At 41.4% G+C, this 13,987-nt stretch overlaps 1 protein-coding gene across 1 annotated transcript; it reads right to left on the reverse strand.

Annotated features, from left to right (window-relative positions):
* Positions 1–293: 293 nt before the first annotated feature.
* On the reverse strand, positions 294–9,422 carry tsr2 (TSR2 ribosome maturation factor). The gene is made up of 5 exons (XM_036143992.1): positions 9,287–9,422; positions 7,764–7,854; positions 7,248–7,339; positions 6,417–6,575; positions 294–567 (listed from the first exon to the last, which is right to left on the reverse strand). The coding sequence occupies exons 1-5, from the start codon at positions 9,362–9,364 to the stop codon at positions 472–474; spliced, it is 516 nt and encodes a 171-aa protein (XP_035999885.1). The 5' UTR covers positions 9,365–9,422; the 3' UTR covers positions 294–471.
* Positions 9,423–13,987: the final 4,565 nt, after the last annotated feature.

Genomic DNA, 13,987 nt, shown 5'->3' on the forward strand with positions numbered 1-13,987 from the left:
TTTACAGAACTCTAACTTCCTGGCCAGAATCAGTCAGAATAAGACCGGATGCCACACAGAACCACGAAGTTCAGTTTAGATCCTAGATCAGGGTTCTGGTTGATGGTTTCAGCTTGATGTCCAATCCAAGTACTGATCCAGCATCTGGTCCTACACTGGTGCTGGATCAGATCTGACCCATCTCAGGTCACATGAGGTGGAGAGTGCTGCTCAGGTTCTTCCGCTTATCACAGTTCTTACCTGTTCTGGTTCTATTGACCTAAGAGCAGCACCAGATTCAATTAGGAAAGACATTTCATGGACTGTTTTTTTATTGATTGACTGGTTCTGTTGAATAAGAACCATTTTAATGTTCTGAATAAAGAACCCGCTAATCCATCAGAACAGGCCGATCTGGAGTGGGTGGCAGCAGCTCAGAGAGTCCAATAAAGTCCAGTTAAAATTCAGTTTGTAAAGTTCTAATTGTGCTCGTCACTTCTTCCTCCGGACCACGGTCCAGCCGTCCTCTTCGTCCTGAGGAGGAGGTCTCGTGCTGACGGATGGGCTGGACTCCTCGCACTCCATCACCTACACACACACACACACAGATGATTAACTGACCAACAGGAAGTTCTGACCAGCTGCTAGTGGACCATCAACCATCTCCATGTTTGCTGCTGACTCAGAACTGCCCTCTAGTGGCAACTCTGCATAACCACCATGCCTACTTGATAAATGCAGCCAAAATATGTGGATAGTGATGTCATAGAAAAATGGGCGGAGCTATTTACATCCATCTGCGAATACACTGAGGGCAGAGAAGAACTAATTTGTTATTTGTTATCGTTATTTTGGTGCATCTAATGTTTGTTAGGCTTTGATTACCCAGGTTAACATTAACCCAGTAATTGATCTAATACAGGGTTTCCCAAAGTGTGGGAAACCCTGTATTAGCTACCACTAGGGGGTGCGCGAGGCGAAAACTGTAATGGTGTCTGACCGTGTGCCCCCCCCCCCCACACACACACACACACACAATAAAGATGTGTAAATAAGCATTTCTTTTGTAAAGCTCAAAAAACTGTTAATTTAATCAATAAATAAAAATGTATTGTAATGATTCTTATATGACGTCGTTTACGTCAGAGGAAATATTTAATTTGGGCCGAAAGTTTTATTTACGAGATTAAATTGAGTGACTGTCTATGTATCGCGCAGCGCTGCTGCTCATGGCGCCGCGACTTTTAACCGGTGACACGCTCTGACGCGCATGACGCACACACCTCTGTTGCTACCGCTGCTCCTGGGAAAAAAACAAAAACAAAACGCCGCTCCTGGGGGGATTTCTTGACTATGTTCATGCACAGATCTGTAATACTTCTCATTGCGATTGAGACAGGCGCAGACTGCACCGTGCAGTTCATTTTAAAGAGGCAGTTTTAGCGCATATTCAGACAGAAACGGGCTGGGGGAGCCGAGGTGTGTTGCTGTGGGCAAGTTTACCTGCTGAAGGTAACCGCTGTGAAACAATCAGAAAGATTTCTCTGATTAATAACATCTTTATGGAGCGCTAGAATTATTGTTACTCTGTGCTGCTTCACCAGTTCTCTTTCTCTCGTCATCGGGCAAAAATCAAACTGCTTCGTGTTTGTATTTTGCGGCATAAATTGTGCATCAGACTCAGACTTAGAAGCTTTGTTACGACGTCTGAGTTGTAACCGTTTATATATATATATATATATATAAACATATATATATATATATATCAACATTTTGAACTCGTATATTTATCAATACAGCGAGGTCTTTGTGTTAATTCAGTCTGCTTTTAGTGAATAATTTTGAAAATTCAGATGTGGTGCTCCTTCAGTTTCCAGTTGGTGCAATGGGGTCTGTGTTGTGACGGGTCCATATTCACTGCGGAGTCGGCACAGGAGCCGAGTGTTTATTTGGGGTAAAGGAAGCATAAATGGACCTGGACCTAAAGCAGTGGCCCTTCGTGAAACGTATGTTGTCGGGCCTGAGGAGGCGCTGCTGAGGACGCGTCGGGGTTGAGCAAAGTAACACAATGGACAAATATTTAACTCCATCCATTTCATCAAGGTAAAAGCCAAATCAGCTGAAATTAGGTGGCGGCTGGTAAAAAAAAAAATCTTGGTGGGGCTGGCCAATAGATTTCCCTGCCTAACCCAGTACATGCTTTTAAATTAAAAGTCGGAAAATTATTACGGTTCCACAATAAGCATTTAATTAATAAAAAAACATTGTTCACTAAGGATTATTTTGGTGTTTTTGTCTTATTAATCCTTTTCACAGACTCATGCCAGAGGGTTTGCATACATTTTACATGTACGTATATTATTACGAAACTAACGTTTACGTCTTGACCTAAGTATATATCCTAATTTTTTATTTATATAATGATTTAAGTAGAACAATGACCAATGCAAAATTAAGTTGTATTTACCGGAGATGAAGTGTAGACTGCAAACTCTGTCATGGTATGATGGCTCCCCCAGTCCATTGGGATTGTCTGCCTGCGTCCTTTTCATTGAAATTATCCATTTCTTTCTTCTTTCTTCGTCCTTCGGTAAACGAAAGAAACGTACACCAAACGATTTGGAATGCCTCTGTGTGCAACCGGGAGCACAACAAGTCATAGGCATTGTTTAGATTCTAAAAATAAACTAAAAGTACGCTCTAATTCACCCATTTAGTCACGCTGGTAAGCGAAAACAGTTCTCTTTTGTCTACCACCGTGACGCGGATGTAGCTCGTGACGTCACGCGTGAACTGGTCTATTCACCTATCACTGTGCAGCTAGGGCAAAGACTACAGGACCCCCAAAGCCATTCGTTTTGGCTTTTGAGTCAATTGGTAGAGGCAATCAGTAGAAGTGTTTTAATAATTCTTATAACATGTAGCCACGTACTATTAAGTAAAAACTGACATTAATAATACTTTTAAAATCTATATATATTTTGACTTTTCCCCTGCACCCGAGCGCCCCCTATGGGCCAGCCGCCACTGAGATATATATATATATATATATATATATATATATATATATATATATATATATATATATATATATATATTTTTTTTTTTTGTTTTTTTTTCATTTTCATAAATAATTCCTAATGCATTTAACACAAAAGGCTGATTAAAAAATACTATCAGCATGAGAAATATAAAAAAAACACTACTACGGGGTCCCTGGCCACAAAACATTTGAGAACCCCTGATCTACAGAATATCTAATATGTGCTGTTCTGAATGTTTTCTAATAATTTTGAATATTAAATAAAAACACTCAACAAAACAGACCATTTAGTTCCTCTCTCTGGAAAAATAAATACAAATTAAATCATTATGTTTGTTTTGATTTGAAATTAAAACAAATTAAGTAGAATAAAAGAAATCAGAAACTCAATAATTGTCACGACTGATAAGAAATAAACCAAACTGCTGAAGGACCCTCTCCATGGAGATATATCCCATCACTTCCTGCTCAGCTGCTCATCAACGCCTTGTTCCTGCAGAGCAAGTCCCCAGCAGCAAACGCCAAATTATTACGAACTGGACCCTTATTAGTACCGACCTGCTAAACAGCACCAGCAGATTCTGTACTTTATTTTCTAACTTTAGCTGTCGGGTTTTAAATGACGCCGTTTGGTACCGTCCACAACTCATCGGTCTGACAATAAGAGCCTCTGGCAAAACAGAACGGACCAAAAATAGAGTAAAACAGGGTTGAAGAGGAAATAAATGTAATATATACACAGGAAATTGAAAAAAAGATGATATTCACAAGACAAACTTATTATGAATCTGGAGCAAAATCACTTTCTGGCAAGGAAACTGCAAAAGCAACGAACAACACCATCTAGAAAATAAGGGATATGGACTCTATACTCTATACAGTATACAGTACAAACAAGATGAAATACAAAGAACTTTCAGAAAATACTACAAGCGCTTGTATACACAACCCCAATTAGAAGTTGAACAGCAAATTGATGACTTTTTAAAATCTCTCAAATTACCATCTATAACGCAAGAACAAAACAAAATATTAACAGCCTCCATGACTGAGATTGAGTTAACTAAGACCATCTCCACCCTAAAAACAAACAAATCACCTGCTGGCTTCTGTTCAGTGGTATAAAGCATTAAAAGCTGAGCTAGTGCCAACCCTTCTCTGAGCTTGTAACGCGACATTAACAGAAGCTAAAATGCCTCCCTCCTGGAGTGAGGCAGTGATTTCCGTTATTCCTAAAGAGGGAAAAAAATAAATCAGAGTGTAGTTCTTACAGGCTTATCTCAGTGCTGAATGTTGACTGCAAACTTTATGCAACTATCTTCGCCAGAAGTCTGGAAAAAGTTCTTCCTCAGCTTATACACAACGATCAGACTAGATTTATTTCACAACAACATTAGGCAATCTTTAAATATAATACATTACATCCAAAAGAATAATATTGAAGCCTGTTTAGTTAGTATAGATGCCAAGAAGGCCTTTGATTCGGTAAGCTGGCCTTTCTTATCTTGGAAAGATTTGGCCTGAAAAACATTTTTATTAAAGGGATCGATACATTATACAACAAACCATCGGCTCAGATAAAAGAAAACGATACGTCTCTGACACCATAACACTGGAACGGGGTTCGAGACAGGGATGTCCAATTTCACCTCTGTTATTTGCACTTTACATAGAGCCCCTAGCATTATGGATAAGACAGACTCAGAATATTAAATGCATCTGCATTACTGGAGAAGACCATAGGGTGGCGCTATACGCTGATGATGTGCTGGTTTATTTAAGTAATCCTCCTGATTCACTCTCCAAATTAATGACTAGAAAACTTCGGTAATTACTCAGGATATAAATTAAATTTACAAAAGACACAAATCTTGACCATAAACTATAAACCCACAAAGCAACTTAGAGAAAACTAACATTTCAATTGGGATCAAAAGTCATTAAAATATCTCGGAATAAATTTACCAAAAACAATTCAAACGTTAGCAGAGATAAATTACGGCCCCCTCCTGGTGAAAATTAAAGATGATGTACACAGAACTCAATTTCTTTTCTTAGCCTTAGTCACAGAATTGTTTCTGTAAGAATGAATATTCTCCCACGATATTTCTATTTATTTCAGGCACTCCCTGTAGAAATTCCCCCAAATCAATTTTCTGAACTGATTAAGATTATCTCTAGATTTATTTGGCAGGGTAAAAAAACCAGGGTTAGATTTAAGACTTTACAAGTCCCAAAAGAGCGAGGGAGAATGTCACTACCTAATATTAAAGGCTATTTTTATGCAGCTCAGATTAGACCTCTAGTTAATCTGTGTAACCCATCCTACCAAGCTAGATGGAAAAATATAGAGCTCTTAAATCAAACTGGTCCCCCAATACAAGCAGTACTATCTCACAAACACCTGGGAGTAAAGAGGGAGGGTCATCTGTTAATATCTGTTAATATCTGAGGAGGATTGGGTTGATATTTGCCAATCCCAGTGGAAATGCACCAGCTGTCATTCAAGGCCAGAGTTTGGTTGGAAGTTTATGATCCGTTTCTTTCTTAGACCAAAACAAAAGACACATTTCACTGGAGGGGAAGCTGAATGTTGGAGGCAATGCGGACACCGAGAAGCCGATCACTGGCATATCTTCTGGGAATGCCCAGTGGTTAAACCCTTTTAGGCAGAGCTCCATAAAGTATTAAGTGGTCTATTTAATACCAATTTACCTATGCAGTTTTCAACATTATTTTTTAGGAAATTTTGATTTACAGGTCAGGAAATCTGATGAATACTTACTTGATATTTTGATAACCGCTGGTAAAAAGCACTCACAAGATGTTGGTCCACCCTAACCCACCCACAATACAGGAGTGGGTCAGTATTTTAATGACATTTACCTTATGGAAGGGATCACCTTTTCCCTCCGACTCCAAAAAAACATATTCATTAAGATGTGGACCTAGTGGGTTAAATATGCCGGCCTTGAACAGACAGAATGGGTAACCGTGCACTGCTGTTATCTATTTTATTTTATTTGAATGTTTTGTTGTATCTAAGGATTACTGTATTAATGTATCTATTATACTTTACTTCAAAACTGCTTGGTAGACATTTTATTTATTTTCTTTTGGTTTTTCGTGTAGGTCTATCTTTCCCAATTTGTTGAAAGTTGTTAGATGTAATTTATTTCAATTTGTATAATTTTATACGTAAAAAAATAATAATAATTGTGAGTGGCAGTAACAACATTGTATGTTCCCTGAAAGTAACTATCACTGTATTGTAATGCTCTCACAAAATAAAAATAAAAAATGTAAAAAAAAAAAAACCCTGAGGTGAAGACGTTATTTTGAGATCATCTGGGATCAAATCTGGTCCTGAACCATAAACGTTCTGCAGCCCTACCTGTGATTCTCCCTCACTTTCCTCGTCTGACTGTGTGGGCGGAGCCACGACCTTCGCCCTTGGCGTCTTGCTGTGAGTCAGTGTCTGAATGCCGTTTCGGAGCTGCTGCAGCGCCCCCTGCTGCCACTGAGCGAAGAGCTGCAGCAGATGGACAGACACCTGCAGACACAAGAACACACCTGGTCAGGACAGGTGAGCTCACTGGTAGGAACAGCTTCACTGGCTTCAACAGCCAATCAGAAAACTGATCCCCAGCTGAGGTTCTAGAGCACGTGTCAAACCCAAGGCCCGCGGGCCGAAAACGGCCCATCAAGGGATTTTATGCGGCCCTCCAGAACCTAAAAAGGCAGATCATGTCATGAAGTGGAGACATAAATCCTTTTAAGTGTATAAAGTGGCTAAAAGTGAGCCTGCTGTAATAAATGTTGATTATTTTAACTGTGTAGTAACAGCATCCTGTTCCCCACAACACATTAAAACCCAGAAATGTCCAAAAAGAGAAGAAATGCAGAATAATGAGTTTAAAGTGTTTTGCAGATAAAGTGTATAAAGTGGGCCTAAGGGGCTACTTTTAGGTTACTGTGCATTTTTATGTGAACTGGAGTGAAATTATGAAATTAAAAGTATCATCTATACAGGAGCAACCGGCCCTTTAATGACTCCATGAGTAGAAATGAGACTGGCATTCCTGATCTAGAGGAATTGTGCAGCTGAGGACGGTTCTGTTCATACTCAGCAGGTCTAGCCTTGGTTCTGGTCAGTTGGGTTTTATTGTAGAGTTCTGTTCAGATGTTCTGAGGTACGCTGCGGCAAGAGAGGGAGAACACGTACTTGAGGTAAGCTGCCATCTTCCACCACGGTGTCGAACTCCTGGTCCATCAGCTGCGACAGGAAGTCCTCGACCTCGTACTGCTGCAGGTCAGCTGCCCCCCAGAACACACAATAACACACAATAACACACAATAACACACACACACAATAACACACAATAACACACACACACAATAACACACAATAACACACACACACAATAACACACACACACAATAACACACAATAACACACAATAACACACACAATAACACACACACACACAATAACACACACAATAACACACACACACACACACACAATAACACACAATAACACACACAATAACACACACACACACACACACAATAACACACAATAACACACACAATAACACACACACAGCGTTACGCCGTCAACATCAGGTCTCCTCTGCAGTTATTTGATTAGAACATTAAAACGTTTCACGGCAAGTTCTGACTGAACGTTCCTCATTTGAACGGGATGTGGTCACTCGCCGTTACCGTGGAAACGTACCGTTGTCATGGAAATACTGCTGAACTACGTCCACCATCCAATCAGCTTTCTGCTGGCCGTACACGCCTCCAAACCCATTGTCCACGGCGATCTGGGACACAGAGGTTCCATTAAACTTTGTTTACACAGCAGCTGTGGCGTCTCTGCATGTGGGGCCACCAGGTGGCGCTGTGGAGCTCTATGTTCACAGTAATCAGCGGATAGGATCGTTCTTTATAGATTAATATTGTAAAAAGACAGATTACCTTACCAATAACATTATATTATAAACATTGTGTCTATATATGTAAGTCTGCCTGAAAACTAACAGCTCAGCAGCTAAATCCTCCTCAGGCTCTTTAATATCGGGGTTCACCAACGTTTGCTTAAATAATGAACATCTGGAATCTCAGTGAGCATGCCCAGTACGCTCTCAGCAGACATAGTGGGGCACAAATCCTACGGCCCCATGCTGGGATCGACCAATCAGAACGCTGGAAATGTTACGTTATGTTTATATTCTGCTGAATAGAGTGAGACCGTCTAGCCAGATTTATTTGTATCACATTTCATTATAAGGACAAAGGAAAGTGCTTTACATGATTAAAACATTGGAAAATAAAAACTAAATAAAAGAGTAAAAAACCAGTTGGAATAAAATGTAGGAACATGTAAACAAAATAAAACAGGAAAATGTGAACTAAAAGCAAATATTAATCTAGTGCTGGTTGTCCTTGCCGGATCATTGATGTGAATCTTTTCTGTTCAATAAATGAACAACATGAGTCTTTATTTGTAATTTTATGTATGAAAATTAAATGACATGTTCTAGTGTGTTGGTTTATGCTAATGAATCTGTTTAATTTAACATTGATCAAGGTCAGGTTGCATTAATCACAGAAAAAGTTAGCTGCTGCTAACAGGTGTTGAGTTTTTGGGCCCCACTGATGCTCAGCGGGACAGAAACACGTCAGTTGGGTCAGAACCAACTACAGACTGAACTACAGCCGCAGTTAAATCAGAACTTTTTAGTTTTCTTCTCATCATCAAACCAAACATCAAAGACCAATTTACTCTGGGTCCAATCAGAGGCAAGGTTCGCAGGAGGGGTTCTGATGGGCTAAAGCAGGGGTTCTGATGGGTCAGAGTGGCTCCTAATTATCAGAAGGTCCAGTCTGAGGACGGCTGAGACGGAACCAGTTGCTGACTGATCCCGTGTGGCACCTCAGTGATCAGTACTGGGTCAGAACACGGATTAGTTCCTGATCAACTGGTTCTGAGCCTAAACCCTGTTCCGAATCTATCTTTAGTCCGGTAATCAGAGAGCTGAGCTAAACTCAGGATCCGGACCTGGACCCGTTTTGACTGCACAGGTGTTCGGATGGTTCGGAATGAGCCGGAACCCGAGCAGCTGCTATTAGCATTAGCCGGCTAGTTTCAGCCGCCGGTCACGTGCTGGAACGGTACCAGCTGTCTATCTCTCTCACGGACCTGGTTCCGGGCCCGGTAACTGACCCGGTAACTGACCCGGTCCAGGGGCTCACCTGTAGAACCGGCCACGTTTGAAGAACCGCTCGGACTCCCTCCGTGAAGAGCTCACGTGACGCCGTGGAGGCCGCCATCTTCTTTTTCTTCTTTTTCCTGGAGTTTGTTGATGGTTGGCTAAAAACTTAAAGTGCTCAGTACCGCCCCCTGCCGGTGTGGAGTGGGAATCTATGCTCTCATTCTCTTGTACACCTCCAGGCCCCCAGCTTGGTCCCGAATATTAGAATATTGTGTAAACTGCCAATATTTTTTACCAGTCATCTCAGAAAGTCAAACCATTATAATGAATCATCACATAGAGCGATTTATTCCAAGCATTTGTTTCTTGTAATGTGGATGATTCTGGCTACAATGAATGAAAACCCAACAATCAGTGTCTTAGAAAACTAGAATACTGTGAAAAAAATGAACTCTAAACACCTGCAGAGGTTTCCTGAGCCTCTGATGCTCAGCAAGCGGCGCCGTCCTGGAGCAGACCGCTGACAAAAGTCCAGAAGACCTTCATCAAGACGTCCACCAGGAGGAGAAGCTACAGAAGATCACTGCCGAAGAAGCTGGTTGTTCAGAGTTCTTGATCAAGCATGTTAACAGAAAGTTGAGTGGAAGGAAAAACTGTGGAAGGAAAAGGTGAACCAGCAGCAGAACAGCTTCACCAGGAACGGACTGATGGATCTTAGTCATGGGCTACAAGCTTTACATTCCTCATGAACCTGAACCAGAGACGAAGAAAAGTCCTATTTTCAGATGAAAGCACATGTTTGGGGCGCCACGTCATCTGCTGGTTCTGGTCCACTGGGCTTTCTGAAGTCCACAGTCAATGCAGCCGTTTCCCAGGCCCATCTACCAGGAGCCCCTCATGCTTCCCTGTGTAGGGAGGCACCTGGAGAAGCTGATTTTGTTTTCCAGCAGGACTTGGTACCGGCCCACACTGCCAAAGCGTTTTACACTAGAACCACATTCACCCAATCACACGCACACATTCATTCAACACGCAGCTCAGTAGGGAACTAGGGGTTGACCGAGGTGGTCCTGGTCCTGGCTGGCAGCAAACTCCTCTGACCAGAACCTCATAGAGAATCTCTGGGCTGTTGTCCAGAAGAAGATGAGAGAAACCAGAACCAACAAGATGAGCTGAAGCTACCAGAGCAATGCGGGCTTCCAGAACCTCAGCAGAACCGATGGCCTCTATGCCACAGAGGGTTGCTGCAGGACTTCATGCAGGAGGCCAGAACGTTTGTGCTCAAAACCTGATTGGTCCGATGTTATAGTCATTAAAATGACAAGAATAAAAGCTGCAAACGTTTGACTCCGCATGTGTGATTAATCTGTTCCACTTTCTGAAATATTGCAATTTTATGCATATTTTTTAGATGTACCGATACGTTTAGATGGCGTTCGTAGTTGCTGAGGTAAACTTAATTAGATTTAATTCTGTTATCCCAGCAGGGTGGATTTGAAGACTGAAGGCTGGGGTTTTCCAATTTTATTGAGAGAAACAAAAACAGATTCAGTGGTAAGAAAGACACTTTTTGGTAAACTTTGTTTAGCAGCCAAACAGCTACTGCTAGAATCACAACTAATGTCACTTGAAAATGTAGCTTCTCAGGTAAAATGCGCATTTATCCACAACTAATATTAAATCACGATGCTAATACAGGTTACTAAAGAACGGCTGATAGGTCTGGGCTGGGATGTAACTGAGGTCTTTTTCTCTGACATTAATTCACAAATCAATATACGTAAAGGTTTTGTGATTGGTACCATTTTTACTAAACATATGCAGGTACTTTGTATAAAAGTTGGAGAATTGTATCTACAGAGATTAGAGAAATAGCAAAAAGTGTCATCCTGATGTTGGTGAAGATCATCCAGGTCATGACCAACCAATCCAAAAAAGGTTCAAAATAAAACAAAAAAAGTCCATTTGTTTTATTTTTAACCTTTTTTGTTCTGAAGCTGAAGATGCTTCGCTTCCCACCCAGAAAGCTTTCTCAGTTCAAAATGTCTGGAGTCGTGTGGAGATCCAGGATCCCGGCACATTTCAAAGCCCATAGGACCCTCAGACAGAGGCTGGTCCATCCTGAGGACAGAATCCCAAACCTAAGATGAGCGGAGTGGTGTCTGCAGTTCAGTCAGTGAGGAATGTTCTGATCTTTATATTGGAGAAACCAAACAACGTCTCCACAGACGCACGGCTCAACACAGGAGAGCTTCCTCCTCAGGACAAGACTCTGCTGTCCTCCTCAGGGACAGAGGACACTCTGAGGACCAGCATGTCCACATCGTGGACCGAGAAGACAGACGGTGTGAGAGAGGGTGAAGGAAGCCATTTATGTAAAGCGGTAAAAAACAACTTTAACCAGAGGAGGAGGACTCAGGTTTCAACTTTCAGAAACTTACAACTCAGCTGAAGGTTTGATTCCTGCTGAGTTTCTGCCCAGTTCACACCTCCATGATGTGACCACAACATTCCTCCTGGGAGCCACGCTAACGAGGAGCCTAACGAGGAGCCTAACGAGGAGCCTAAGGAGGAGCCTAACGAGGAGCCTAACGAGGAGCCTAATGAGGAGCCAAACGAGGAGCCTAAGGAGGAGCCAAACGAGGAGATTAACGAGGAGCCTAACGAGGAGCCTAAGGAGGAGCCTAACGAGGAGCCAAACGAGGAGCCTAACGAGGAGTCTAAGGAGGAGCCAAACGAGGAGATTAAAAAGGAGCCTAACGAGGAGCCTAACGAGGAGCCAAACGAGGAGCCAAACGAGGAGATTAACGAGGAGCCTAACGAGGAGCCTAAGGAGGAGCCTAACGAGGAGCCAAACGAGGAGCCTAACGAGGAGTCTAAGGAGGAGCCAAACGAGGAGCCTAAGGAGGAGCCTAACGACTCTCCATGGTTGGAGGACCAGTTCCAGGTGCATCTAAGCTCTAAGGAGGCCTGCAGGGGCCCGTTCTTCGTACGTCGCTAACTCAGTTAGCAGGATTTCCTTGTTGACGATTTGGCATGATCTTGGATTGTTTGGTTCTTCGAAACTCATCCTGGACTTGTTGTCATAGCAACATGTGCGCCAGCTTAAACCTGCTCGTGAGCAGGCTTATTTCATTTAAACAAGATTAGATCGCAGCTTTATAAGCGAAGGAGATAGAGAAGTCTGCCGTAGCCATGTCCATTTTTATGACAGCAACCTGTTGCTGAAGGTGCAAGAATAATTTTAGAGCTTTATGAATTAATCGCGTATTGCGCAATAGACAGGATGCTTTAGCGCAGCGCGACAGTGTAATTGTAGAGAGATTTTTCTTGGTGGCTGTTATAAACAGACAAACATCATTTAACAGTGGCTTTTAAAGAGGAAAAAGTGGTGTTAGAGCCATAAATAGGAAATATTTAAGTTATTTGTATGATGGTTTACTTTTTATTTTTATCATATTCAGTAAGAAGATTTGTTCAGGCCATTTTATTATGAAGTTTAGTTTTACTTTGAAAGGCTTGCTTCCTGTCGAGCCGTATATTGTATTAGAAAAAAAAACTATGGATGGATTATCTAGCCACGGAGCAATACAGTTTTACCGTGTAAACTGTGGATGACTTGGAAAAGTTCTTCCTCCAAATGAAGGAAGAACTTCTTTTTTCATAGATAAAGAATTTTTTTTGTTAAAATTCCCAATTTGCACGTGTCCTTTACTTCCCGTGTCTAAGGAATGACACCGAAATCTGGATCTCTTGACATAACAAGTGGCTTTTTAAAATAAAGTATAATAATTAAATGCTACTATTTTGTAGAATATTCTTGTACTTCACTTTTACCTGTTCCCCATGTTCTAATGGGTCCCATGGAGGCTCTGACATAAAAGAACAAAGGAAATATGAAATTATTAAATGCAAAAATTCATACTGTAGAAAGTGATAGAAACATCTACCATGGACAGTATTTACACATTAATTTGTCTGCTACTTTTTGCCAGCCCTCTCTCCTGGCTTTAACAGACTTTGAGGTGTTCCCTGTCGTTTTAATTAATGACTCAAATTAATCATAACCTTCCATTAAAGCTCGTGTTCTGCTGGGAGAAAAACTGTGGGTGTTCTTTGTTCATGCTGAACAGCCAATAGCAGCGTTGCTGATCAATGTTTCTACTATCGATACATTTCCCCTTTTAAACAAACGCATGAACGCGCAGTTGTCTCAGATAACTCAATCCAGCCATACTAATCGTAAACAACAGGTGTGTTGGAAGAACCCAATTAGCCGGATCATGATTAGCCAGATTAAATCATCTTGGATGTCTCATTTGATCTCGGATGTTTTAAGCAACGTACGAAGAACGGACCCCAGGTCTATAAAGCTGGAACTCCTCACTACTCCAGACATTTATAACCGAGAAAGCTTCCTGGACGGAAGAGAAACGTGTCCAACTTCGGAACATAAGTCCAGTTTTATTTTTTTACCTTTTTTGGATTAATCATCCTGATCATTATATTAAACGTGACTTGAAGGTAGCTGATGTGAGAGGAGAGAGACAGATGACCCCTGGAAAGGAAAAGCCCAAAGAAGCAGGAATTCCCTCCTCATGTTTGTTTCTTGATCATATTTCAGACATTTTAATACATGTTTTTCATCCTCCCCGCAGTATTCACATTTCCCCCTAATACTGTTGTGTCAAATTAAGTATTTTATGTCCAAATCTCAGTCTTTCTGCTGCTTCTTCCAGTC

The sequence above is a fragment of the Fundulus heteroclitus genome, chromosome 1 (assembly GCF_011125445.2).
Source record: "Fundulus heteroclitus isolate FHET01 chromosome 1, MU-UCD_Fhet_4.1, whole genome shotgun sequence".
Taxonomy (NCBI): Eukaryota; Metazoa; Chordata; class Actinopteri; order Cyprinodontiformes; family Fundulidae; genus Fundulus; species Fundulus heteroclitus.